The sequence below is a fragment of the Dermacentor silvarum genome, chromosome 4 (genome assembly GCF_013339745.2).
Source record: "Dermacentor silvarum isolate Dsil-2018 chromosome 4, BIME_Dsil_1.4, whole genome shotgun sequence".
Taxonomy (NCBI): Eukaryota; Metazoa; Arthropoda; class Arachnida; order Ixodida; family Ixodidae; genus Dermacentor; species Dermacentor silvarum.
Genome location: NC_051157.2, coordinates 224,081,249 through 224,105,852, shown reverse-complemented (window position 1 = coordinate 224,105,852; position 24,604 = coordinate 224,081,249). Strand labels below are relative to the sequence as shown.

General features: G+C 48.7%; 1 protein-coding gene across 1 annotated transcript in view; it reads right to left on the bottom strand.

Moving 5' to 3' along the window:
* LOC119451004 (nitric oxide synthase-interacting protein-like) overlaps window positions 1–24,604 on the bottom strand; it is a 175,950-nt gene that overhangs the window by 69,263 nt on the left and 82,083 nt on the right. The window contains exon 5 of the mRNA XM_037714442.2: window positions 14,649–14,765. Within this exon, the coding sequence (XP_037570370.1) occupies window positions 14,649–14,765 (117 nt within the window). The remainder of the gene's footprint in view (window positions 1–14,648; window positions 14,766–24,604) is intronic.

Here is a 24,604-nt window from a genome sequence, read left to right as displayed (position 1 = left end):
CCTCATCTCGAGCTCCATCACCACAAGGACCCCCAGCAGACCAGATAAGACAGGTCCAGCAGGTCTTCAAAAGGTTCACGCGGAGTCGACGGTGTACAGCGTTGTGCATGAACCACAGTGTGCCGTATGAGTGCGCCTAATCGTGCACTCACTAGGGGGGAGGGGAGTACAGTGGCGACGCAAAACGGTGCTTTGGGCCGCATGCGTGCAGAACATCTGCGAGAGGAGCGCAGCTGATTCAGGTGTTGTTTGGGATGCGCAATGCTCACTCGTGTTGCACTACCGAGAAGCGCATTCTAACAGCCTTCTTGCAGCAAAAATACGTTTCTTTACCGCATGCACAGGCTAAAGTCGATTTGGTGCTTAGTTTCAATTCGACACAATGGTTTCTTAGATTTTACAAAAGGAGTGGACTCGGCCTTCGTGGTTTCTATGCCGGTGCCATAGCAGACGATACTAGCAATCAGGGCGGTGTCTCAGGCTTTATAAGGAAGTAAATTTTTCTTGGAACAGTTATTTAACATATCGTACAGTCAGTGACGAAGCCATAGCAGTATTTTACTGATTTCGTGAAAGTGAAATACAATTATAATTTAAAAAAAAACATGACACGAAAGCGGCTGCGGGCTGAGCAGGAGAGGGGTAGCAGAGCAATCAAACTTTGGACGACTCTTTGCAGATTACTCCGTATGGCGGCGCCACGGTATGTCCTCACCCCCAATATGGCAGGCCCTTCAAAGTCGTAAGCGACCACTATGCCTTGTGTCGGCTGGCTAACTTAAAGGACCCTTCAGGACACCTTGCACAATGGAGTCAGAGAGTCCAAGAATTTGACATCACCATCGTCTACAAATCCAGCGGAAGCACTCTGAGGCCGACTGCCTATCACGCGCCCCCACTGAACCGCTGCCAAAAGACGACGAGCATGACGACACCTTCCTAGGAACAATAGGTGCAGAAGACTTCGCTGAACAGCAACAAGCAGACCCAAAGCTAAAGAGCCTTGTCAAGTATTTGGAAGGCAACACGGACGTTGTCCCTAGGGCATTTAGGCAAGGATTGTCTTCGTTTTCGCTGCAAAAGGACCTCCTCATAAAGAACTTCTCACCAGTCTGCACCAACTACCTTCTTGTTGCTCCCTCAGCAATGCGTCCAGAAATACTCGTGACGATTCGACCGCTGGGCACCTCGAATTTTCCCGGGCACTATCGAGGATACAGAAAAGGTATTACTGGCCGCGCCAGACTGCTGACGTCGCCCGTTACGTCAAGACATGCCGAGACTGTCAGCGACGCAAGACACCACCGAAAAGGCCAGTGGAGTTACTGCAGCTGATTGAGCCTCCATGCCAATCATTTCAGCAGATTTGGATGGATTTGTTGCGATCCTTTCCGACGTCAACATCTGGAAATAAGTGGATTGTCGTGGCTACTGACTACCTTACCCGCTATGCCAAAACAAAAGCTCTGGAACATCCTGCTGCGTGTGACATGGTGCTCCAGAAGTCCTGATCGCCGACAGAGGAACGGCCTTCACTGCGGAGCTCACCCAAGCCATTTTGGAATACAGCCAGACAAGCCACAGGAGGACAACTGCCTACCACCCGCAGACGAATGGTCTTATAGAGAGGCTGAACAAGACCCTTGCCGACGTCGGTCATCAGACGTGGGATGCCATCCTTCTGCGTACGTGACCTTCGCATACAACACGGCCGTGCAAGAAACGACGCACACGGCGCCGTACAACCTGGTTTACGGAAGGAATCCGGCAACGATGCTTGACGCCATGCTACCAGACGTCACCGACGAAAACAATCTCACCTACTTGCAGCACGCCTAAGAAGATCGACAGCTCGCCCGCCTGCGCATCAAGAACCAGCAGAGGACCGACAGCCGACACTACAATCTTCGACGACGCTACGCCTAGTACCAGCCCGGCGACCGTGTTTGGGTTTAGACTCCAATATGCCGACGAGAACTTGCCAAGAAACTTTTGCGAGGCTATTTCGGACCCTACAAAATCATTCGACATATTGGCGCACTGGACTATGAGGTCGTGCCAGATGGCATTTCGCAAGCACAGTGGCCCTCACAGCCTGAAATAGTCCATGCTGTGTGCCTAAGCCCTTCTACCAGCGCTAACTAACTCTGGGACTTTGTTTCTTTATCATTTTTCTTCTCAGCACATGCTTTAGTTTCTTGTGCTCGTGTTTGTAGCATCGGGATAATGCTTTTTAAGAAGGGGGCACTGACACATGTACTTATTTATCTTTTTCTCGGGGACTGCATTTCACACACTAACAACTTGATGTTATAGCTATGCGTAAGACGGGCCTGCATGACTGGACCTTATCGATGGTTCTATCCGTTGTCTGCTGTCACTGAAGCTTGTGTAATCTAATTGTATGTGCGACGCGAATCGCGTAATACTTTCTGGAAGACACGGAGGCACCAGCGATTACTCTCGAAACTTCAATGACTCATGTATAAAAGCTGATGCGCTTGACCAGCAAATCAGATTTTTTACAATCGCCAACTGTGTTTGTTGCTACGGTTGTTCTTTGAATGTAGCCTGTTTTTGTGGACACAAGTTCTCCCAATAAAAAGCTAGTTTCATCATTCATAGTTTTGCTGCTGTTTTCTTCACCGCCACTACTACGTGACAATATTAAAAAATATGTTTGTGCTGTGCGTCTAAGAGATGGAAGGTCATTAGCTGATAGAACTTTTTCCGTGCACTGTGATGCGTGGTTTGAACAATGACATATTCTGTTGTGACTGTGCACGAAGGCACAGTCACAACATTCGTGCACAGTCACAACAGAAAACACATGCGAGTTATTGGAAGCGTTTTACATAAAAGAAAAATGTAGTACAGATGCAAGTCAGACCTTTGTTCTCTCATATAACACGGAGCATGCTTTCTTAAGATGTTCCAAGTGATCTTGCTAGTCCTGATAATCGCCTTCTGTAGTCTGCCCGAAGTGGGTGGTGCGCCTGCGCATTGGAATAGTATGTATATTGTATCTCACTGCCTTTAGAATAAAGTTGTTAGTAGCGCCTGTGATGTGTGTGTTTTCTTTCGTGACTGCCTTCACGTTACATTATGTTGTTCAGCAAACACCAACTTGCCCAACAAATTCTCCTCAAGTAGTTTGTATATTTTGGAGCGCTCCAGGAAGTTGCATCGTTACTTGGGCATTGCCAATGCACTGAGGGATGGCCACTTGCAGTTGTTTTGAGCCTCTTTGCCTGACCAGGGGTCTCTTGTGGGTGGCGGAGCTCAGAAGGGCAGATGTCATTACCGCCATTTCACTGTGAGTGGCCTTCCCTGCACAAATAAGATGCGCTTGCACGCCTGTTTGAGTGAGATGTTTTTTTTCACACTGACTTACACATGATGATATATGTTGTTTTGTGGCGCAAGGGCCAGCTATGGCCAAAGAGCGCCAAGACGTGGTGTACTGAGTGAGCAATGGTATGATCAGTGACAGTGGATAGGTGTAGGGTGGCTGTAAAGGGGCCTAAAATCCTGCGCACTAAAGGTGCGTAAAAGACAAAATACTAAGATCATGACAATGACGTGATAGAGGCGCAATGAATATAATATAGTATAAAAAAGTTGCAAGGGATACAAGGCACTACTGCCTCACAGGGACCCTTAGAAGCAAGGGCCTGGAGGAGAGTGCATTTCAAATATGCTGTCGCAGCGGCGTCCTCTGAAAGAGGATGCCACTACGAATCTCTCGGGCGAAAAACTAGCAAAATGTCGAGGTCGTTTAAAAAGGCTAAAACTGAATCGTGCGGAAATATCGGGTCATTATGTAAAAACATAGCTGGGTGAAGGGGTATATTCTCTTTATAGGCTTGAACAAAGTGCTTTTTTCTTTCAGGTTCTATTAATGGACACTGTACTAGGATGTGAAGTACAGTAAGTGCTTCCCCGCATCTAGTACAGGTTGGTGGTTCGCCTCCAGACAGCAGGTAATTATGCGTGCTGTAAGTGTGTCCTATTCTGAGCCTACAGAATAGGACATCATTTCTTCTAGATTTCGTGGTTGATGGCCAGTTTCCTAAATGGGGCTTAATTAAATGGAGCTTGTTATGAGTCTGGCCGTCCCACAAACTCTGCCAATGGACCCGAAGTCTCTTGCGTAGATATGGCTTCATATCATGAACAGTGACGGGCATAGATGTGTTGCCAGCTTTTGCCTCGATGGATGTGGCAAGCTGGTCTGCCAGTACATTTCCCTCGATGTCGCGGTGTCCTGGCACCCAGCACACCACAACATGCTGCCCAGACGCATAAATACCACATATGAATGAATAAAGCGATACTATTACGGGATTTTTGTGCCTTTTAAGAGATTTTAAAGCTTTTACTACGCTCAGCGAGTCTGTGTAAATGATTGCTTTGGGTATTTTAGAGTCCTTGATATGTTTAAGAGCCGACAGTATTGCATAAGCCTCTGCTGTAAAAATGCTCGTTTGTGGGTGCAGGGCGTCGGCATCTGAAAATGATGGGCCAACCGCTGCATAAGAGACGCCAGCATGAGACTTTGATGCATCGGTGTAAAATTCCGGACAGGAGTATTTATGCTGCAGTTCGAGGAAATGCATTCGAATGTGTGCAACCGGGGCGTGCTTCGTAACATGTAAAAATGACAAATCACAGTCGACAATCTGCCACTGCCACGGTGAGACCTGTATAGTGGGTGTCATTAGACGATGTTCAAAGAGTGGGACATCCATTTCCTCAGCCAGACTTCTCACACGCAACGAGAAGGGCTTTCTTACTGCAGGTCGGTTATGAAAGAGGTGGGAGCTGGACAAATCATTTACGGTGGAATATGAGGGATGTTCACTGTTTGCATTCACTCTAAGAAAATACATGAAAGCTGTGTAGGTCCTCTGCAAGTGGAGGGACCACTCATTGGATTCCACGTAAAGGCTTTCCACAGGGCTTGTCCTAAAGGCACCTGTAGACAATCGAATACCTAGATGGTGGATGGGGTCCAGCATCTTCAACGCGGTTGGGGTGGCTGACTGATAAATTATGGCCCCGTAGTCTAGGCGTGTTCGTATGAGGCTTTTATACAAATTTAACAGACACTTTCTGTCACTACCCCATGTAGTGCGTGACAACACTTTTAAAATATTCATTGTTTTCATGCATTTGTTTTTTAGATGTTTTAGGTGTGGTATGAATGTTAGCTTTGTGTCAAGAATTATGCCTAAGAATTTATGTTCCGTTTTTACAGGTAGACTCTGTCCTTGCAGGTGAATGTCGGGGTCGGGGTACAGTCCTCTCTTTCGAGAAAAAAGGACGCAGGTGCTCTTTTGTGGATTTAGGCAGAACCCATTCTCGTCTGCCCATTTAGCCACCCTGTTGAGACCAAGCTGAACCTGCCGCTCACAGATTGCAAGGTTGCATGATTTAAATCCAATCTGTACATCATCGACGTACGTTGAATAAAACATGTTGCGTGGGATGTATAGGCGCAAGGAATTCATTTTTATAATGAAGAGAGTGCAACTGAGCACCCCACCCTGTGGGACTCCAGTTTCCTGCACAAAAGGTCGTGATAAAGCGCTGCCAACCCGAACACGGAATGTGCGATTCAGCAGGTAACTTTCAATGACATTTAACATATTACCACGTATACCGAAGTGGGAAAGGTCTCTCAATATACCAAACCGCCATGTGGTGTCGTAGGCCTTTTCCATGTCTAGGAACACAGATAAAAAGAATTGTTTGTGAACAAAAGCTTCACGTATCTGTGCCTCAATACGTATCAGATGGTCAGTGGTGGATCGACCTTCGCGAAAACCGCACTGGTATGGGTCAAGGAGCTTGTTTGATTCTAGGAAATGTATCAGACGGCGGTTTATCATCTTCTCGAAGACCTTGCAGAGGCAGCTTGTTAGAGCTATGGGCCTGTAACTCGATACGGACGATGGATCCTTGCCCTGCTTTAGGATGGGGATCACTATGGCCTCTTTCCAGGCAGAGGGGATCTCGCCGGAGGTCCATATAGAATTATAGAGACAGAGAAGGGTTTTCTTCGTTTCAGAGGGTAGGTTTTTCAACATGTCATATAGTATACGGTCAGGGCCTGGGGCAGATTGCTTGCAACAGGTGAGTGATGCATGCAGCTCTGCTAGGGAGAAAGGTAGGTTATATGGCTCGTTCCCAGTGCTCTTTCGGTCTATTTTTTGTTTTTCTATAGCTGTTTTATATCTTATAAAGGCTGGTGAATAGTGTGAGGAACTGGACACATGTTGAAAATGTGCACCCAGATGGTTCGCTTGGTCCTCAAGGCTGTCTCCCTGCGTGTGTACCAGGGGAGGTGGATGTGTTTGTCGTCCTCTTACTCTATTGACCCTGCTCCAAACCTTGGCCTCATCCGTGTACGAGTTGATACTTGATAAAAATGTTTTCCAGCTGTCTCTCCTGGCTTGTCTGCGTGTTCTCCTACCTTGGGACTTGATTTTCTTGAAATTTACAAGGTTTTCAGCAGTAGGATAATCGCGAAGCTGCCTCCATGCTTTGTTCTGCTGCCTACGTGCATTCCGGCATTGTTCATTCCACCACGGAACACGACGTTTGCTAGAAAGTCCACTTGTTTGGGGAATACACTTAGAGGCTGCATCAATTATGAATTTAGTAAAATACTCGACGGCACCATCAATTCCGAGCGATGAAATGTCAGCCCACGAGAGTTTACTGGTAAGAGTTTGGAATTTATCCCAGACCGCTGCATCAACCTTCCACCGGGGGGCATGTGGTGGTGACTCATATTGTCTTGTTGCTCTCAGCAGTACTGGGAAATGGTCGCTCCCGTAAGGGTTTTTTATAACTTCCCATTCAAGTTCTGAAAATAGAGACGGGGAAGCTATGCTAAGATCAATAGAAGAAAAGGTTCTATTTGCGATACAGTAAAATGTAGGTTCCTTCTTATTCAGGAGACACGCACCAGAGGAAAAAAGAAATTGTTCAACAAGACGGCCTCGCGCATCGATACGAGAGTCGCCCCACAGACTGCTGTGTGCATTGAAATCGCCAAGAACAAGATAAGGTTCTGGCAATTCGTCTATAAAGGACTGAAATTCATGTTTGTGTAAGTGGTAATGTGGGGGTATGTAAAGCGAGCAAATGGTGATGAGTTTGTTCAGAAGGACAAGTCGAACTGCCACTGCTTCAAGGGGCGTTTGTAGCTGCAAACGTTGACATGCTATGCTTTTGTGAATTACAATGGCAACACCGCCTGATGATGCGAGAGCATCATCGCGATCTTTACGAAACGTAACATACTGTCGGAGAAAATTTGTATGTTTCGATTTTAAGTGCGTTTCCTGTACACACAGCACTTTTGGATTGTGTTGGTAAAGAAGTTCTTGGACATCGTCGAGGTTCCTAATAAGGCCTCTGACGTTCCATTGAATGATTTGTGTATCCATAATGAAAGTAAATTGGTGCTGTGTGGACAAAAAGGAAGTGTTGCCTTAGATTACAGAGCCGTTTGCGGCCCTGTAATTTTGGTTTTGTCTTTTCTAGAGCGGTCCAAAGAATTTGGCCGCTCTTTAGGTGCTGGTTGCACCACCTTGCTTGGGGTAGTGTCCATAGCCTCTTGTGAAGCGCTGGACACTCGCTCTAACGAGCGATGTGTACGTCGTGTAGCCTTCGCCTCGAGGGACGAAGGCTGTGGCCTCACCAGCCCGGAGGCCGATGGAACCTCCTTAGCCTCTGAGCTGCGATGGCTGCTGCCAGCGCTAGTAGAGGCCTCTGGTGTGGCCGATTTCGAGGGAGGCAGGGCAGCCTCAGCTGCTCCCACCATGGGGGCGGGTGGAAGTCGCCTCAATACGCTGCGCGTGCCTTGGGCGACCGCCGGGGTCCGTCGTGGTGCTGCCCCCTGTTGCACCACTTCGGCAAAAGAAGTTTTCATCGAAAATGCAGGTGAAAGACGCTGTCGTGCTTCCCGGAAACTGATATTTTCTTTGACTTTGATAGTAATGATCTCCTTTTCTTTCTTCCAGGCTACGCAATATCTGGAATATGCAGGGTGGCTGCCATCGCAGTTCGCGCAATGGGCCTCAGCAGTACAGTCATCAGCAGAGTGATCTTTTGTAGCACATTTCGCACAAGTTAGTCGTCCTCGGCAGCTTTGAGAGGCATGACCAAACCTCTGACACTTGTAGCAGCGTCGTGGATTTGGGATGTAGGGTCTAACACGCAGTTTGAGGTAGCCTGTTTCGATTGCATCCGGGAGTGTGCTAGAGCCAAAAGTAAGTACTATGTGTTTGGTTGGTAGTTCTTTGTTATCGCGCCTGATTTTTATGCGTTGTACATTTATAACATTTTCTTCTTTCCATCCATTCAGGAGTTCTTCATCAGTCAAATCCATGAGGTCGTCGTCTGAAACCACACCCTTGACGGTGTTCATTGTTCGGTGTGGACTAACAGATATGGTTTTATCGCCAAATGCCACCAGGTTTGTTAGTTTCTCGCACTGCATCTTGTCTTTTACTTCAATGAGAAGGTCCCCAGTTGCCATCTTGGTGGCTTTGTAGCCACTTCCAATTACCTCCGTGAGACATTTTGACACCAAGAAGGGTGAAATGTTGGTTGCTTTTTTATCAGTGCTTTCACAGTGAATCACATGATACTTTGGGAATGTGTCTCGTTTCTTCAAAAAGAATTCAAAGGTTGCATCGGTGCGCCCCCTTTTTGGGGGACGATCAGGTGAGAAGGGTTTCGAGGGTCCCATGGAATGAGTTGTTTGTTCGGTATCAATGCCAGTCACCCACCACCGAGCCCAACGAGGGGACACGGCAGAGATTGTTATGAAGCAAGCACTGCCATGCCAACTGTACATTGTTACTATAACCGCATATGTTATAATCAAGGTAGATCATAACACACAAGGTTAACCCTTGCTGCCAGGAATGTTGGAAGTAAATGGAAGAGAGAAGAAGACAGGAAAGATTGAAGGTGAGAGGGATAGGCGAAGATTGGAGAGAGAGAGACAGGAAAAGGCAACTACCGTTTTCCCCCGGGTGGGTCAGTCCGGGGGTGCCGTCTACGTGAAGCGGAGGCCAAAGAGGTGTGTTGCCTCCACCGAGGGGCCATAAAGGTCCAAGCACTCAGCATTGGCTCAACCCCCAGGATCCCCTTTTCCCCGGACACGGCTAAGCCACGCACGGTTAAGCGTGGGAGGGTCCGACCCCCATGTGCTCGGGTCCGTGGTGTCGCAACCCACCAAACGCCTGCTTACGCAGGCGCCCCTGCGGGGACTGACTTACACAAAGGACATGACTGAGAATGTGCTGGGTGCTAACAGTCTGCACGGTGAGGTGGTCTCGGCAGCTCTAGTAACTGTGACCAAACCACTTTGGTGTTATGTAGGGTTACCACCTGCCCGGTTTGGGACTGGCCGGGCCAGTTGCCAGTCTGCTAAGACCGGCCCGTCATTGACCGGTTTTTTGCTCATCATATCCCGATAATTTTTTTTCGGGGGTGGGGGGTGGGTTATAAGCGTCAGTTCAGCAATAACGGTGATAAATTTTTGGCGGTGAAAATAAATTTTCATAAATAAATATCTTGCATGGTGTTTACAACAATGGGAAGAAACAACAAATCGCACTGCAAATGCAATCCCATGCATTATAAACTATTCAAGAACACTTAAAATCTTGAATATTCACCAAATGTGTGCAGGCCCCGCCACAGTGGTCTAGTAGTTGTGGAGCAGAAATGCTGACCCGGAGGTCGTGGGATCAAATCCCAGCCGCGGAGGCTGCATTTTCGATGGAGGCAAAAATGTTGAGGCCTGTGTACTTAGAATTAGGTGCACGTTAAAGAAGTTCCCCTGGTGGTCTGAATTTCTGGAGCCCTCCACTACGGTGTGCCTCATAACCATATTGTGGTTTTGGGACGTGTCCAGTCCTCAAATCTTGGAACGTAACTTGAATGCTTCTCTTCCAGGAAACACTCACGCAAATTCCAGCACTGATCGTCGTTGTCCCTTCCGTCATCGGCCCCGACGATGCGGCAGATGAACGGTGCACGTGCGCACGTTTGGTACTTCCCTTTCCCACCTCCTTCTTGATATCCCGCTCTCCCTCTTCCAAAAAGGCGCTGAGACGTTACTCCTTTAGGGGCTTTATCCCATCCAGGTTATCCACCTGCAGCGAACATTACTGTTCGCTGCAGGTGTTGTTCGTAGTGGATTTAGGAACCGTAGTGAGGGCTGATCAGATTGAGACTTGGCGACGAATGACATTGTGGCACGCCAGGGCCATTCAAGGAAGTTCAAGGCGTGGCAGTTTGTGAAAAATGCATTAAGTTCATCATTTTCCGCTGGTTTCTGTCTGAAATGAAGGCTGTGTCTTAGGATTTCAGCACCCAATATTTTAGTTTGGCTGAAAACCTCGGCGGCAAACATTTCGTTCAGTATCCCTTTAACGCTCGTTTGACTTTAGGTGCAAACATTGTAAGGCTCGTTACGTTTATGCACTAGCTAGCAGACTAGTTGGTTCGCTCACTTCTGCGTTTGTATGTATGTGGACATTATGTCGATGTTGAAGGATGGAATAAATGTCACTGCATAACGAAGATTTGCCATGAAGTTTTTTTTTTTTTCTTTCAACACAACTTCAAGTTCCTGTTGGTCCTTGTCAGTTCCCTCATGTTTTTCTTTCAACACAACTTCAAGTTGCCCCCCCCGCTGATGGGCTGTTTTTTTTTTGTCTGGGAAAGGTGGCAACCCTAGTGTTCTGAGGTACACCAGTACGCAGTGTGCTTTTGCAAAAGGTGAGAATGAGTTGTTTAGTCAGGACTTGTGGTCCTCTTGTCTGATCTTAATCCACTGTACATTTGTAACATTATGGTCTTTGCAATCCTCAAAGAGCTCCGTTTCGGTTTTCCTGTTCTGGGGTCACTCTTTGTGTGATGTTCATGGAATACTGTCAGGTTATGGAGATTAGGGTATCATAAAGAAGAGCAAGTTCGGGAAATTTCTCATACAGGTCCTTGTCACGAACTTGGAGGAAAAGGTCACTGCTGGCCATTTTTGCAGCTTTGAATTCCGGTTCAAGTGTGTCAGCAAGACATTTTGCAACAAGGGGCAAAAAGGTTCTTTTGAGCGTTATCACTATGTATCATGTGGAAACAAGCAAAGGTTTGTCTCTGTTGAATGAAAAAACTCAAATTCATCAGTGTGTCTTCTCTTTGAAACAGTTTGGGGAAGAATGCCACAAAGCCCCTTTCTTTTCGGCAGCGATGCCCGCTGCACACTACCGAGCCCAACAAGGGGAGCCCTGATGGAAATGTAGCAGACTGTCATGGAGCGGCATATTTTCGAGAGAAAAAAGTGGTTTTTGACACCAATCAACGGCCGCCATCAACGTGGTGCACTGACTATGCGGCGTATAATTTCGATTAGTGACTGTCACGGAGCGACATATTTTTGAGAGATGTTTTGACGCTGATTATCGACACGCCGAATTACGGGCGTCAAAAGCGTCGTGGCATCACGGGGTGACATCTCGATGCGAGACGTGACACGCCGATTCCGGACACAGAAGTGTGGGTGTACGTCCGCATGGTATGCCAGGCTCGATCTTGGCCCTTGACCTTGGGAGAGAGGAGAATCTGCCGTTCTTCGTCCATGGTGAAAGGGGCGCGGCCAAGACTTTTGGGAGGAGCCGTGAATTAATTAGGAGAACTCTTCATACCGGCAGTTTCCGTACATAGGGAACTAGGGAAAGGTGAGGCTATTTAAGCGCACGTTTTGGGCCTTGCTATTTAGTCTAGAAGCTGAAGCCATGCGCTGCTGAGAAGCCGTCGGGGGGCTAATGCCGTCCAGTATCGCCTGGGCCGCCTGGCCGCGTCGGAGCTCCCAGTAACTAGTTGGCGTACGAGAAGTCAAACCAGCGTCTGCAACGAAGTTCACGGTAGTTTGCCTCAAGTTAGCTCAACCTGCTTGAGAGAGGACATCAGATCTAGACTCCTGGGAAACCTAGCTCAGCAATTCGCATCCACCTCGACAAGATCGGAGCGCCAGCATTCTTCGGGAAAGCTTTGTGCACCGACTTCATGGTTTATGGACTTGCTGCTGCTGCCCGGCCATGCGCATGACACCATTTGTTTTCTTTGGAACTTTGATTTCTTTTGAACTTTGTTTTAGTGAAATGCTGTTAAGTGTATTCTTGTGTATTTGATCCTCGCACTGTTTCAATTGTATATCTACTGTTAATTGCTCGTATTTATTAGTCTTCATCAATTTGTTATATTAAGTTCAGGTGTGTTAGTTTGTCTAGTGTGTTTTTTTATTTGTGTATATTTATCAGCCGATAAATATCTTTTTTTTTTTTTTTTACTCCCGACTCTGACTCTTTTCACTGTGCTCGCTTGCGTACGGAACGACCAACCGGCTTGTCTACCCCGTCGATCGACTTCGCGCCGACGACAAATCGGGGACAGCTGTGACACAGACACCATATCTACTATGACCTAATATTGTGACATACTCCAGGATGGATAATCTTCACCAGGTTAGCCCTAGCTGCCTGGGAAATTTAGGAAGAAAGATGACAAAAGAAAAGTTGATAGGAAGTAAGAGATCAAGAAAAGGGATAGGAAAGACGATAGGAAAGACGACCAGCTTGGGTCAGTACAGGGTGCCATCTACACAAAGCTGAAGACAAAGGCGTTTGTTGTCACCACTAAAGGGGCCCTAACCACTTTTTATCGAAGTGGAGAAAGGCATTTGAAGCTAGAATGGGCTGTTTCAGAAATACTTTGCCGCAAAAAGTACTTGAATTCATTCAGCAGAAGTGGAGTTGGCAATCAAGCACGCCCTTCACGGTGTTTCCGTTCAGTCTTAAATGCCTTCCACTGCGAAGGCTACGGCGGAGCCAGGCGTGCCCACAACGGTCTGCCTACTAAACGTCACCGTGGAGCACAGTTCAGGTTTGGCTTTAGATGTTAACGTAGACGCTTGAGATTTTGATGCCTACGACGTGCCAAACTTAAGCCAAATGTGGTTGTCCTCAGCAAACCACGGTGGCTACGGACTCGTGGCAGCACCCAATAGTGGCCACGGTATCTACGCTACGTAGCAGACCGCATGCAACTGTAGTGCGTACGCGTAGCATTTGCTTTATGCACGACAGGGCTTGAGTGCGTGCTCGCGCACACATGCAGCAGTCTGACTGTGTAGGTGGTGCGGACCGGCTTTGACCTGCACCAGCTTTACCGACGAATAGTAGCCATATCCAACTTGTGCAGTTTGAAGCACTATCAATAGCTCAATATTAAGCAAAGTCTGCCAAGGTGTTTAACCAGGAGTGGCCAGGAGTGTGCGCGGGCAAGCGTGCGTGTGGTCTGACCCAAGTTTCGCGTGGTTCGAGGCTAGCTGAGCGTTCAAAACTATAGTCGGGTACAACTTAAGAAGACAGGAGAGGCCCCGCCCAGATGACCGAAGCGCAGCAGCCCTCCGCGACTAAAGAAATAGTCCCACTGACGCGACTCGCCCCGGCTTGAAGCGCGGGCTGCCATGCTCTCTGTCAGCGGGGACACCGGCCGTCCGGCTCATGACGCAAGTCTTTAGTGCGCGCCCATTGGTGGAGGCTCGTATGCATCCGCCTTTGAGGGGGAAAATGCCGGTGCCTTCTAAAGTTGTACCCGACTATAGTCGAAATCAGCAAGACCAGACGGCTACGACACCGACAGGGAGGCTGGCGAAAGTTTAATTCCTATGCGGGCGGCCGCGGCCGAGCATGAGCAGACCATAATCAGTTATTAAATTATGGGGTTTTACGTGCCAAAACCAGTTATGATTATGAGGCACGCCGTAGTGGGGGACTCCGGAAATTTTGACCACCTGGGGTTCTTAACGTGCACCTAAATCTAAGTACACCATAATCAGCTTCTTTCATAAGTATTTAATTATGATCGAATTTTGAAAGCATGTTCTCACTTACTTCAGCTCGCTTATTAAACTTTATAGAGTAACAGTAGGAAGAAGCGCACCGATCAAAACATCCTTCTTGATTGACGTCAGCCATTGGCGAACAGCAACCACGAATGGGAATCCATTTTATTAAGAAATAAAGCATCCAGAAAAGGCTTCTGTTGAAAAGAGAGCGTTTGTGAGAAAGGTGACGTCGCACTTCGCTTGCAAGCTCCACATGCCGCACACGACTCCAAAATTTCCGAGATGTTCACAGCAGCCTATGCTGCCCGCAGACTATGTTTTTTCACCAAGCCCGAGGGGTGGTTCAGGACCCCTTTAAAGGTCCAAGCACTCAGCTTCGCCTCCACCATCAGGATCCTATTTTTCCTGGATATGCCTAAGACACACACGGCTAGGCGTGGGAGTGTCTGGCACCCATGTGGTTGGGTCCTTGGTGTTGCAACACAGCAAACACCTGCTGACACAAACACCTGCTGACACAAACACCCCTGCAGGGTTAAGAAGCTTCTGCCATTTTGGGGAGTTCAGGAGGTCAGCAATTTCAGTAGTGCTCACAAAGGACTTGACAATCCCAGCACAAACATTAGCGACAAATGAAATGTAAATAAACAGTCGACACACCGGAAAAAGCACGCATTTGTCATGTGGTCAAGATGAAATGTTGTCTTGCCTTTCTGGTGATGAGCGATGCCTTGTCATCTGGATCCACAACAGGTGTGAACTTGATTGGAATCAGGTCCTTGGCTCTGATTGGTTTTCCACTCATAGGACACAGCACAACGTTTTTCTGCAAAATGCACGTAAAAGCACAAGATCCCGAATATAAATCCCACTGTTGCCTACAACACATGTTAGTTGAACCACAGCCGCTGGAAAAATAAAAGGTGCGGCCTGCCGCGTCGGGCGCGCTGCAATGGGAGCGAACATGACAGCCGTAGTTGCATTGTCGGTCGCTCGGCTGGGCCAAACGGCGCTAGCCATCGGCGATGGAACGTGTCGGCTTGCATGCGCAACGGCGTTCCAAGCGCGTTCCTGACGCATTTGCTAGGCGATGCCAGACAACAGCCCCCAACGTGTGGCACCGCGGCGGATCACACTGTTTTCGATGCACGTAGCAGGTTGCACCTTTTTTTTATCCAGCAGTCGTGGTTGAACTGTGCAGTCCAACCGACAAGAAAATTTCAGCATGCGTTCCTAACCATTCTAAAGGGTTAAAGCTGGCTTGTTGGCCGTATACTGAAATGAGCAGATGATGCATTAATGAAAAAAACTGGTCTCCAATCAATGCTGTGAAGGTGGTTGGACAGCGAAACAAAACAACACCTAGAATGATTACCCACTGCGACGTAGCTTGAAATTATTCACATGGCGAAATTCACATGCACTTTGCCTAATCATTAGCCTAAGACGTTTCTGCGGCCTGCGACTTCGCTAGCACCACTACTTCGTACACCTACAAAGAGTGAACCAGTGAGAAGACAAATGCACTTAACCACACTTTCGCCGCGCCTTGTATGCACGCAGGAGTTTTCATTATATGTGGCCTTCCCATCAAACTGTCACCACAGAAATCGGTTACTAGGCGGGTTTTCCTTTTACATATTCAAGTGTAGTTACGTCACTCCCTGCTTCGTATGCTACAGTTTCTGCTTCCTGGCAACTGCAGCTTCTGCAACCGTAATCTTTACCAAGAAACGCTTGCGACGAATGCTTGCTTGCCTGTTCCTTCACAAGCAAGCAAAGGTTCGCCGCAAGGGTTTCCCGATATGCGTGAAGGCAAGCTTTCTGGTTATTTTCTTTCTTTCCTCAGCACAGTTGCCGCCGCCGTGGAGGCAAGTGCCATCTGATGGTGCTACTCAGCGGCATGCGCCTCCCGCTGATTTTTGCCAACGGGCACAATTTGGAGGGAGAGCTTCGCTGTAAAAATAGAGGTGCCGACGTTATAACAGGCATGCCCATGAGCTCTTCTTCAATAGCCGATTACAAGACAGACACAAGTGCACACATAACTTTCCAATATATGTGTGTGCAAGAGTGGACAACTGGTGCTAAAACTCAAGCACAATTACAGAGCTCCAATGTAGCGTCCCTGCTATAATCTGTGCAAGAGGATTAACCGCTATTGAGAACCCAGTCTGGGAAACACTGTGCACATGCCATGACAGAGAAGTGAACAGCACAAACGACAAGCGACAGTGGAAAATGACGACAACAAGCAATGACTCACAGCTAAACTTTATTTTGGAATGGTTGTCTCCATCATCATCATGCGCCTATTTATGTCCATTGCAGAGCCAAGGCCTCTCCCAGTGATCCTCAATTACTATGTCTTCTCATTTATGCATCAAATTTCCCGATTTTATCATAGCATCTAATTCTCCAACGGTCTCAGCTGCGCTTCTTTTCCCATGCCCCCCGATCTGTCACTCTAGTGGACCACCATTTATTTACGCTATGCATTACAAGGCCTGCCTGGCTTTATTTCTTCCCACATCATCTTCAGCCTCTCCCAGTAATTTCCAATTACCCCTGTCTTGCGCTAGCCGATTCCAACTCGTGCCTGCAAACTTCTTAGTTTCATCACCCCAAATAATTTTCTGCCATCCTCAATTCCGCTTCCCTTGGCACCCATTCTGTAACTCGAATGGTCCACCGGTTACCTGCCCTACGTATTACATGGCCTGCCCAGCTCCATTCTTTATTGCCCATTCTCTTTAATTAAACGGACACTTTAGGCTCATTTCCGGCCGCGTCGCCTCCGTTATGATGTTCCGTATAAAGTTCAAATGCGATAACATCACCGCATGCCATATGTGCGAGTGAAAGCGTGCAAGGGTGAGTCGGCAATGGTAGATCAATCTCGTGTGCGCAAGAGGGGAAAGCTGGCTGGAAGCGGGCCACCTTCCATCGCTCGCAAGACACCGAAGCGGGGGGGGGGGGGGGGGGGTGGTTTAATCTGGCGGCGGCTGCGTATGGCGCAGCTGCGTGAGGCCACGTGGGCTTTATTTTGAAATCGATCTGCGATGGGAACAGAGCGGGCCGAGTTCTGAAAGCTTGGTGTGCGCTGTGTTCTTACCGCTTAGTAGCTCAATCTCGTGCGCTCAAGGGAGGAAAGCTGGCTGGAAGTGCGCCGCCTTCCATCGCTCGCATGACACCGAGGCGGGGGGGTTTAATCTGGTGGCGGCTGCGTATGGCGCAGCTGCGTGAGGCCACGTGGGCTTTATTTTGAAATCGATCTGCGATGGGAACAGAGCGGGCCGAGTTCTGAAAGCTTGGTGTGCGCTGTGTTCTTACTGCTTAGTAGCTCAATCTCGTGCGCTCAAGGGAGGAAAGCTGGCTGGAAGTGCGCCGCCTTCCATCGCTCGCATGACACCGAGGCGGGGGGGTTTAATCTGGTGGCGGCTGCGTATGGCGCAGCTGCGCGAGGCCATGTGGGCTTTATTTTGAAATCGATCTGCGATGGGAACAGAGCGGGCCGAGTTCTGAAAGCTTGGTGTGCGCTGTGTTCTTACTGCTTAGTAGCTCAATCTCGTGCGCTCAAGGGAGGAAAGCTGGCTGGAAGTGCGCCGCCTTCCATCGCTCCCAAGACACCGAAGCGGGGGGGGGGGGGGTTTAATCTGGCGGCGGCTGCGTATGGCGCAGCTGCGTGAGGCCACGTGGGCTTTATTTTGAAATCGATCTGCGATGGGAACAGAGCGGGCTGAGTTCTGAAAGCTTGGTGTGCGCTGTGTTCTTACCGCTTAGTAGCTCAATCTCGTGCGCTCAAGAGAGGAAAGCTGGCTGGAAGTGCGCCGCCTTCCATCGCTCGCATGACACCGAGGCGGGGGGGTTCTACTCCGGCAGCGGCTGCGTATGGCGCAGCTGCGCGAGGCCACTTGGGCTTTATTTTGAAATCGATCTGCGATGGGAACAGAGCGGGCCGAGTTCTGAAAGCTTGGTGTGCGCTGTGTTCTTACCGCTTAGTAGCTCAATCTCGTGCGCTCAAGGGAGGAAAGCTGGCTGGAAGTGCGCCGCCTTCCCTCGCTCGCAAGACACCGAGGCGGAGGGTTCTACTCCAGCAGCGGCTGCGTAAGCACAGCTGCGCGCGGCCACGTGGGCTTTATTTTGAAATCGATCTGCGATGGGAACAGAGCGGGCCGAGTTCTGAAAGCTTGGTGTGCGCTGTGTTCTTACTGCTTAGTAGCTCAATCTCGTGCGCTCAAGGGAGGAAAGCTGGCTGGAAGTGCGCCGCCTTCCATCGCTCGCAAGACACCGAAGGGGGGGGGGGGGGGGGGGTTTAATCTGGCGGCGGCTGCATATGGCGCAGCTGCGTGAGGCCACGTGGGCTTTATTTTGAAATCGATCTGCGATGGGAACAGAGCGGGCCGAGTTCTGAAAGCTTGGTGTGTGCTGTGTTCTCACCGCTTAGTTCGCGTTGAAGCAATGTCAGCGTTTTGACAGTGTATCGCTGAAGTGGATCGTCACAGATTACGTCCTTGTGGTAGGAGGACGCCAGTTAATATTTGTGCTCGGTGTGCGGGGCCGAGAGATGAAATGCGCGGGCTTTTCCGTGCTTGTGTTCAGCGTGCGGGGCCGAAAAGCGCGGGAGTGAGCGTCGCTGGTGCGCGTGGTCGGTGCGCATGCCGGGAGAGACCATCTGGAACGACGGGGCAGCCAGGCTGACAGAATGGGAAGTGCAGCGAGATGGAGCGGACCGAACGCCGGCCCACGTCCCGGCATCCCGGTCCTGCACTGTGAACCGGGCGCCGCCCCGGCTTCTACCATCGTCGCGGGTCCTGTTGAGCTGGGCCTCGTTCCCACTCGCACGACCGCTGCCGTGCTGCCGGGCTCGGGCCACGACCCAGAGCCCCCTGGTCCTGTTCCACAAACCAGGCGCCGCCCCGGCTTCTACCATCGACGCGGGTCCTGTAGAGCTGGGCCTCGTCCCCGCTCGCACGACCGCTGCCGTGCTTCCAGGCTCGGGCTACGACCCAGAGCCCTGGTCCTGTTCTCCGAACCAGGCGCCGCACCGGCTTTCACCCACTGCTGTGCTGGGCTTCGCCCCGGCTCTCATCCCACCGCTACGGTGCCGAGCTCGGGCTATGACCCAGAGCTAACGCTCCGGACCCGGGCTACGTCCTGGAGCCATCCTGAGCTTCAACCGCCGCCCGTATACCCACCGCCGTCAGAACCAAGTCCGCCGAGCCGTCGCCACGAGGCCTGACTCCTGTTTAGGATTGTGAGTGCTCGAGCGTGACACTTATCCAGCTTATCTGTATAGTTCGTGTCTCGTATTCGTCCAATGTGCCGTTCGTGTCATAAATACATCTCTTTGTGGCTCTGGTTGCTTTCTTGTGCGTCTGGCTGACCTGCGCCCACAACATAATCATCACAGTCCTGCTTCAGTCCACTGAAACCGTTCCGCATTGCTTTGCTGGCGAAATTCGTCTCCTTCTGTGTGCACCAGCCCCGAACGCAAGTTTTGGATTCTCCGAAAGCCCTTGATGCAGCCAGATTTCCGTCTGTCTCCGCACACATCACTTTCCTTTTAAATGCATGATGAACTTGGTACTTCATGCTGATAGAGCAGGTGCTGAGAATGTGAAGACAGACGGTAGACTATTGCCTAAGCACGTGTACTGCAGCACATGGAGGAAGTTACGGTAGCTAGGCTCGACTAAAGCCCCTTGATAATTTTAAAGTGCCGCCACTCTTTGTACTCTGCTGCCAGTGCACGACCTCCTCGCCTCCTCCTTGCCCCTCGCGAGTCCCCTCCGCGGCAAACGGTCTTGCGCCTGTTTTCCTGCACGATGATTGGTCTTCCCGCCGTTGCCCTTGGAAACGAGAGAATCTTGCGTTTTGCTTTTTTGTTCGCGCCATTTTTCGCCTTGGCTCGGTTGGCTTGGCGTATAGAGAAAGTCGCACGCTAACATTGCACACTGTTTCGTGCACTGTCTGCTGGCGTTATGCCGTGCTGCTGTGCATATAACTGCAGCAAGAAGCGTGATGATGGCTATGCAGTTTTTACGATACCGCAAGGAAAGCGTGATGGCTTGCGCAAGAAGCATGGCTGCACAACATTGGCCGAGAGAACTTTCTTCCGAAAAGGAACAGTATTGTATGCGAGGTAAGGCGCCGTTCTTATTGCTCATATCAAAGCATCCCCTAATGCTGCATTTTTTCAATTCTTCCGGCCTGCTCATTAGCGTTTTCGTTGGGGCAATTTTTTACATTGCATAAAAATGGGGTTCTCAGAATGCTGAATATTCTGCTGGGACTCACCTCGCACGTCGTCAACTGTTATTCAATCGGAAATGCGGCATTATAGATTCTGCTTTCCACCCAACAAATATACCCGAAGATACAGCCTCTCGATCGCACTTTTCCTGATTGTTGGGATCCGTTGCCTGTTTTACTGAAAACCGGAATAGTAGCTTGTAGAGGAGCTATTTACAGCTTCGATGTGTGTGTACACTTAAATACAATGAATGCAGGGCCTGAAAAAAATTAGTGGGAAGTATACCCGTGGTATTGCAGGTGATGAGCGCCAGCTAGTCCACATTTTAAGGCGAGACCCTTAGTTGGATATGTTTCAAGGTAAGCATTTGAGGTACAGAAAGTAACGTGACCTAATGAAGGCCAGAAGCGAGCCAAATCATGTCCAGCCGTGTATAATAGACTAATAATGATTAGAAAAGTAAATTCATAACTGATTATTAATTGGATTAAGGTGGTTTAAGGTCGATTAAGGTTAAATGAGGAGGGCTAGGCTCGATTAGGGAGGATTAAGTTGGATTAGGGTGGTCTAGGATGGATCAAGATGTAATAAAAGAGGATTAGGGTGGATTAACGTCGATTAACATGCATGAAGGAGGATTAAGATGGATTAGGCTCAATTAAAGTGTATTAAGAAGGACTAGGGTAGATTAGGTCGAATAAGGAGGATTAGACTGGATTAAGGTCGAATAAGATGCGTGAAGGTGGATTGAGGTGAATTACAGTAGATTTTACAAGACTCGCATTCGCATCTCTTAGGCAATAGCTAGAGACACCTGGTAATCTTTTTCAGTTCTTGAATTTGCTTTGAACTGGGCTGCCATGCACACGTGAGTGGGTGACGATTATTATTTGGTTTTTTCATGGACACAGGCAATGTGCAGGAGGCGATTGCGCACCCTTGCTGTTGACTTCTAGGCGGAGGCCGGGAATTTTCGCTTTAATAGCGAATGCGTTACAATCACCTTTCTTCGGTTTTGTTCTGTGGGTAAACCTTTCCCATCGATGTAAGGCGAGCCGATGTCATTGTATCAATGCGCTTTGATTACGAATGTTGAGCAATAATGATTATGGTTATGATGGTAGCAATGCAGGGAATATTATGTAGGCAATAATGTTTCGCACTGCAGCGTATTAGCCACTTGTACTTGTATAAAGGATGTGTTATTCATCCTGCCTGAGTGATTAACTCTTCGATAAATGTTCTAGCTACGATTCACTGAAGACTAATTTGAGCCGCGCATATTACAAGAACTTGGAAAAAAAAGCTGAAGCCCAACGCAGTTCCGACAATTTTCTCCCACCGACCTGTCGTGAAGCACAGGAAGCCCCATCGACAGCGGCATGAACCTCGAACTGACAGTAGTAAGTGATTGCTGCTGCTTGCTCCTTGTGCTGCCTCTAATAATTTCAGGAATAATGATCTTGGTCGCTTAACGATGCAGCCAACGACACTATGATTCTTTATGCAGAGCCTGTCGCCACCGCATGCTTGCCCACAATCTACAATGCGTCAGCAATAGGGCCCCCCGCTAATCAAAATCAGAATTTTAACTATCCTACTACATAATTTAACGGTATGTCGGTGTTAACTATCAAAATACCTTATCAAGAGGCGTTTCTTTTGCCTAAAAATATAGAATGCCTTCTCCCATAGGTTTACCGAGTATTTTTTACGCCTCATTGACACCGACACCTAAAGAATAATCTATAAATACCTTTCCTCAGCTTCTGTTATTGTGGGCGATGAGTGGTTGCCGGCACCGCTTTATCGCACTGAAATTGCGCAACCATCCTATTCAATGCAGAAACCACAGCGCAAAAGCTACTTTGACATTGAGACAAACACATGGACGGACGATGCACTCGCCAGTAATTCATTATAAGAAGGCACGGTGAATATATTACCTGCGGTGCACATGCGCACACATGCAAGAAAAAACTGCCAAACACAGAACGATTTTGCCACAAGCAATACTAGATCAGACGCACAAAGTAAAGCAGCGTATCATGCGGCAGAAAAAATAACTGGAGTATAGAACTCGCTTCAAAGATCTTTTTACATCAGTGTGTGTCATTCATACGGCTTTAAGATGAAACTAACCTCCTCATAAACGTTGCCTTCAGCATTCTCCACGCTGTTATCACCATTTTCAAAATTTTCTACGCCACTGGGGCACGCAACTGGCCCAAGCTCATGCGCCTCCATCGAATTCTGTGGCCCGTCCGCGGAAGCCAAGGCACAATAGCGTGCCGTACGCAGCGCGCGCAGCCGGTGGTCGAGGAGAATCGAGGAGGAAAGCATGGCGGAGAGAAGAGTGTCGCTACTTTCAAATTATCAAGGGGCTTTAGGCTCGATGCGCATGCGAGGCGGCCATTTCGCAATGCCGATGGCTACATAGTAACGCGGATTCATCGCTGCCGAAAAGAAAGGGGCTTTGTGGCATTCTTCCCCAAACTGTTTCAAAGAGAAGACACACTGATGAATTTGAGTTTTTTCATTCAACAGAGACAAACCTTTGCTTGTTTCCACATGATACATAGTGATAACGCTCAAAAGAACCTTTTTGCCCCTTGTTGCAAAATGTCTTGCTGACACACTTGAACCGGAATTCAAAGCTGCAAAAATGGCCAGCAGTGACCTTTTCCTCCAAGTTCGTGACAAGGACCTGTATGAGAAATTTCCCGAACTTGCTCTTCTTTATGATACCCTAATCTCCGTAACCTGACAGTATTCCATGAACATCACACAAAGAGTGACCCCAGAACAGGAAAACCGAAACGGAGCTCTTTGAGGATTGCAAAGACCATAATGTTACAAATGTACAGTGGATTAAGATCAGACAAGAGGACCACAAGTCCTGACTAAACAACTCATTCTCACCTTTTGCAAAAGCACACTGCGTACTGGTGTACCTCAGAACACTAGGGTTGCCACCTTTCCCAGACAAAAAAAAACAGCCCATCAGCGGGGGGGGCAACTTGAAGTTGTGTTGAAAGAAAAACATGAGGGAACTGACAAGGACCAACAGGAACTTGAAGTTGTGTTGAAAGAAAAAAAAAAAAACTTCATGGCAAATCTTCGTTATGCAGTGACATTTATTCCATCCTTCAACATCGACATAATGTCCACATACATACAAACGCAGAAGTGAGCGAACCAACTAGTCTGCTAGCTAGTGCATAAACGCCACGAGCCTTACAATGTTTGCACCTAAAGTCAAACGAGCGTTAAAGGGATACTGAACGAAATGTTTGCCGCCGAGGTTTTCAGCCAAACTAAAATATTGGGTGCTGAAATCCTAAGACACAGCCTTCATTTCAGACAGAAACCAGCGGAAAATGATGAACTTAATGCCGGTGGTCGAGGAGAATCGAGGAGGAAAGCATGGCGGAGAGAAGAGTGTCGCTACTTTCAAATTATCAAGGGGCTTTAGGCTCGATGTGCATGCGAGGCGGCCATTTTGCAATGCCGATGGCTACATAGTAACGCGGATTTAGGGTCGTACTCGATTCTAACGCGCACGCAATTTTTCGACCTGCTTTATCGGAAAACAAGCGTGTGTTATATTCGAGTAAATACGGTATTTGTGGCTTGAGGGGAGCGTTTGCAATCTAGGTTGACTGCCAAACTTCCAGGCAGCCGCACTGTAACCGGTATTTCGTGTCCCGCAACTGCACTATAAGCAATACGCGTATACATAGAGCGCAATGGGAAAATTAACGGGAGTCTGAAAAGACCGTATTGACACAAGACAAAAACCGTCTTTAAATAACGCGCGCAGGTTCGTGCACCCTCGAAGAGGACAGCGGCGTATTAGAAGAACAAAGACGAAGACGTAATGGCACGTGCATTCACCGCACGCACTGGGAGATATGTGACCGTCGCCAAAAGAGGAGGAAGTGAAGCGTCGCTCGAGGAAAAGAAGGCTTCTTGATCTCCTGCTTGGAACGCTGCAGCTATTTAATTTATTTACTTGCCGGGCACAAGTTCGCCCCAAGGAGGTGCTGGGTATGATTTCCAGCCCCATTCGAGTTGAAGAAAGCAGCCCGGAGCCACGCCAACTCGGATCCAACGAGCTCACGCCTGTCCACCAGCGCACGAGCCGTCGCCTACGTGGTGAGCGACCCGAGTTTTCTCTTTTACCGGAGCCAACTAGAATAGCAGCAGCAGCCAATACCGAAATGACATCCCAGACCGCCTCAACACACGTCGTCGTTGATCAGCCGATGACGCCTAAGCCTTTCCACGGCGACACTTTTGAAGACGCCGAGGACTGGTTAGAAGGCTTTGAGCGTGTGGCGGACTACAATGGATGGAACGAAGACCGGAAGCGCCGCAACGTTTATTTCGCGTTGCAAGACTCTGCA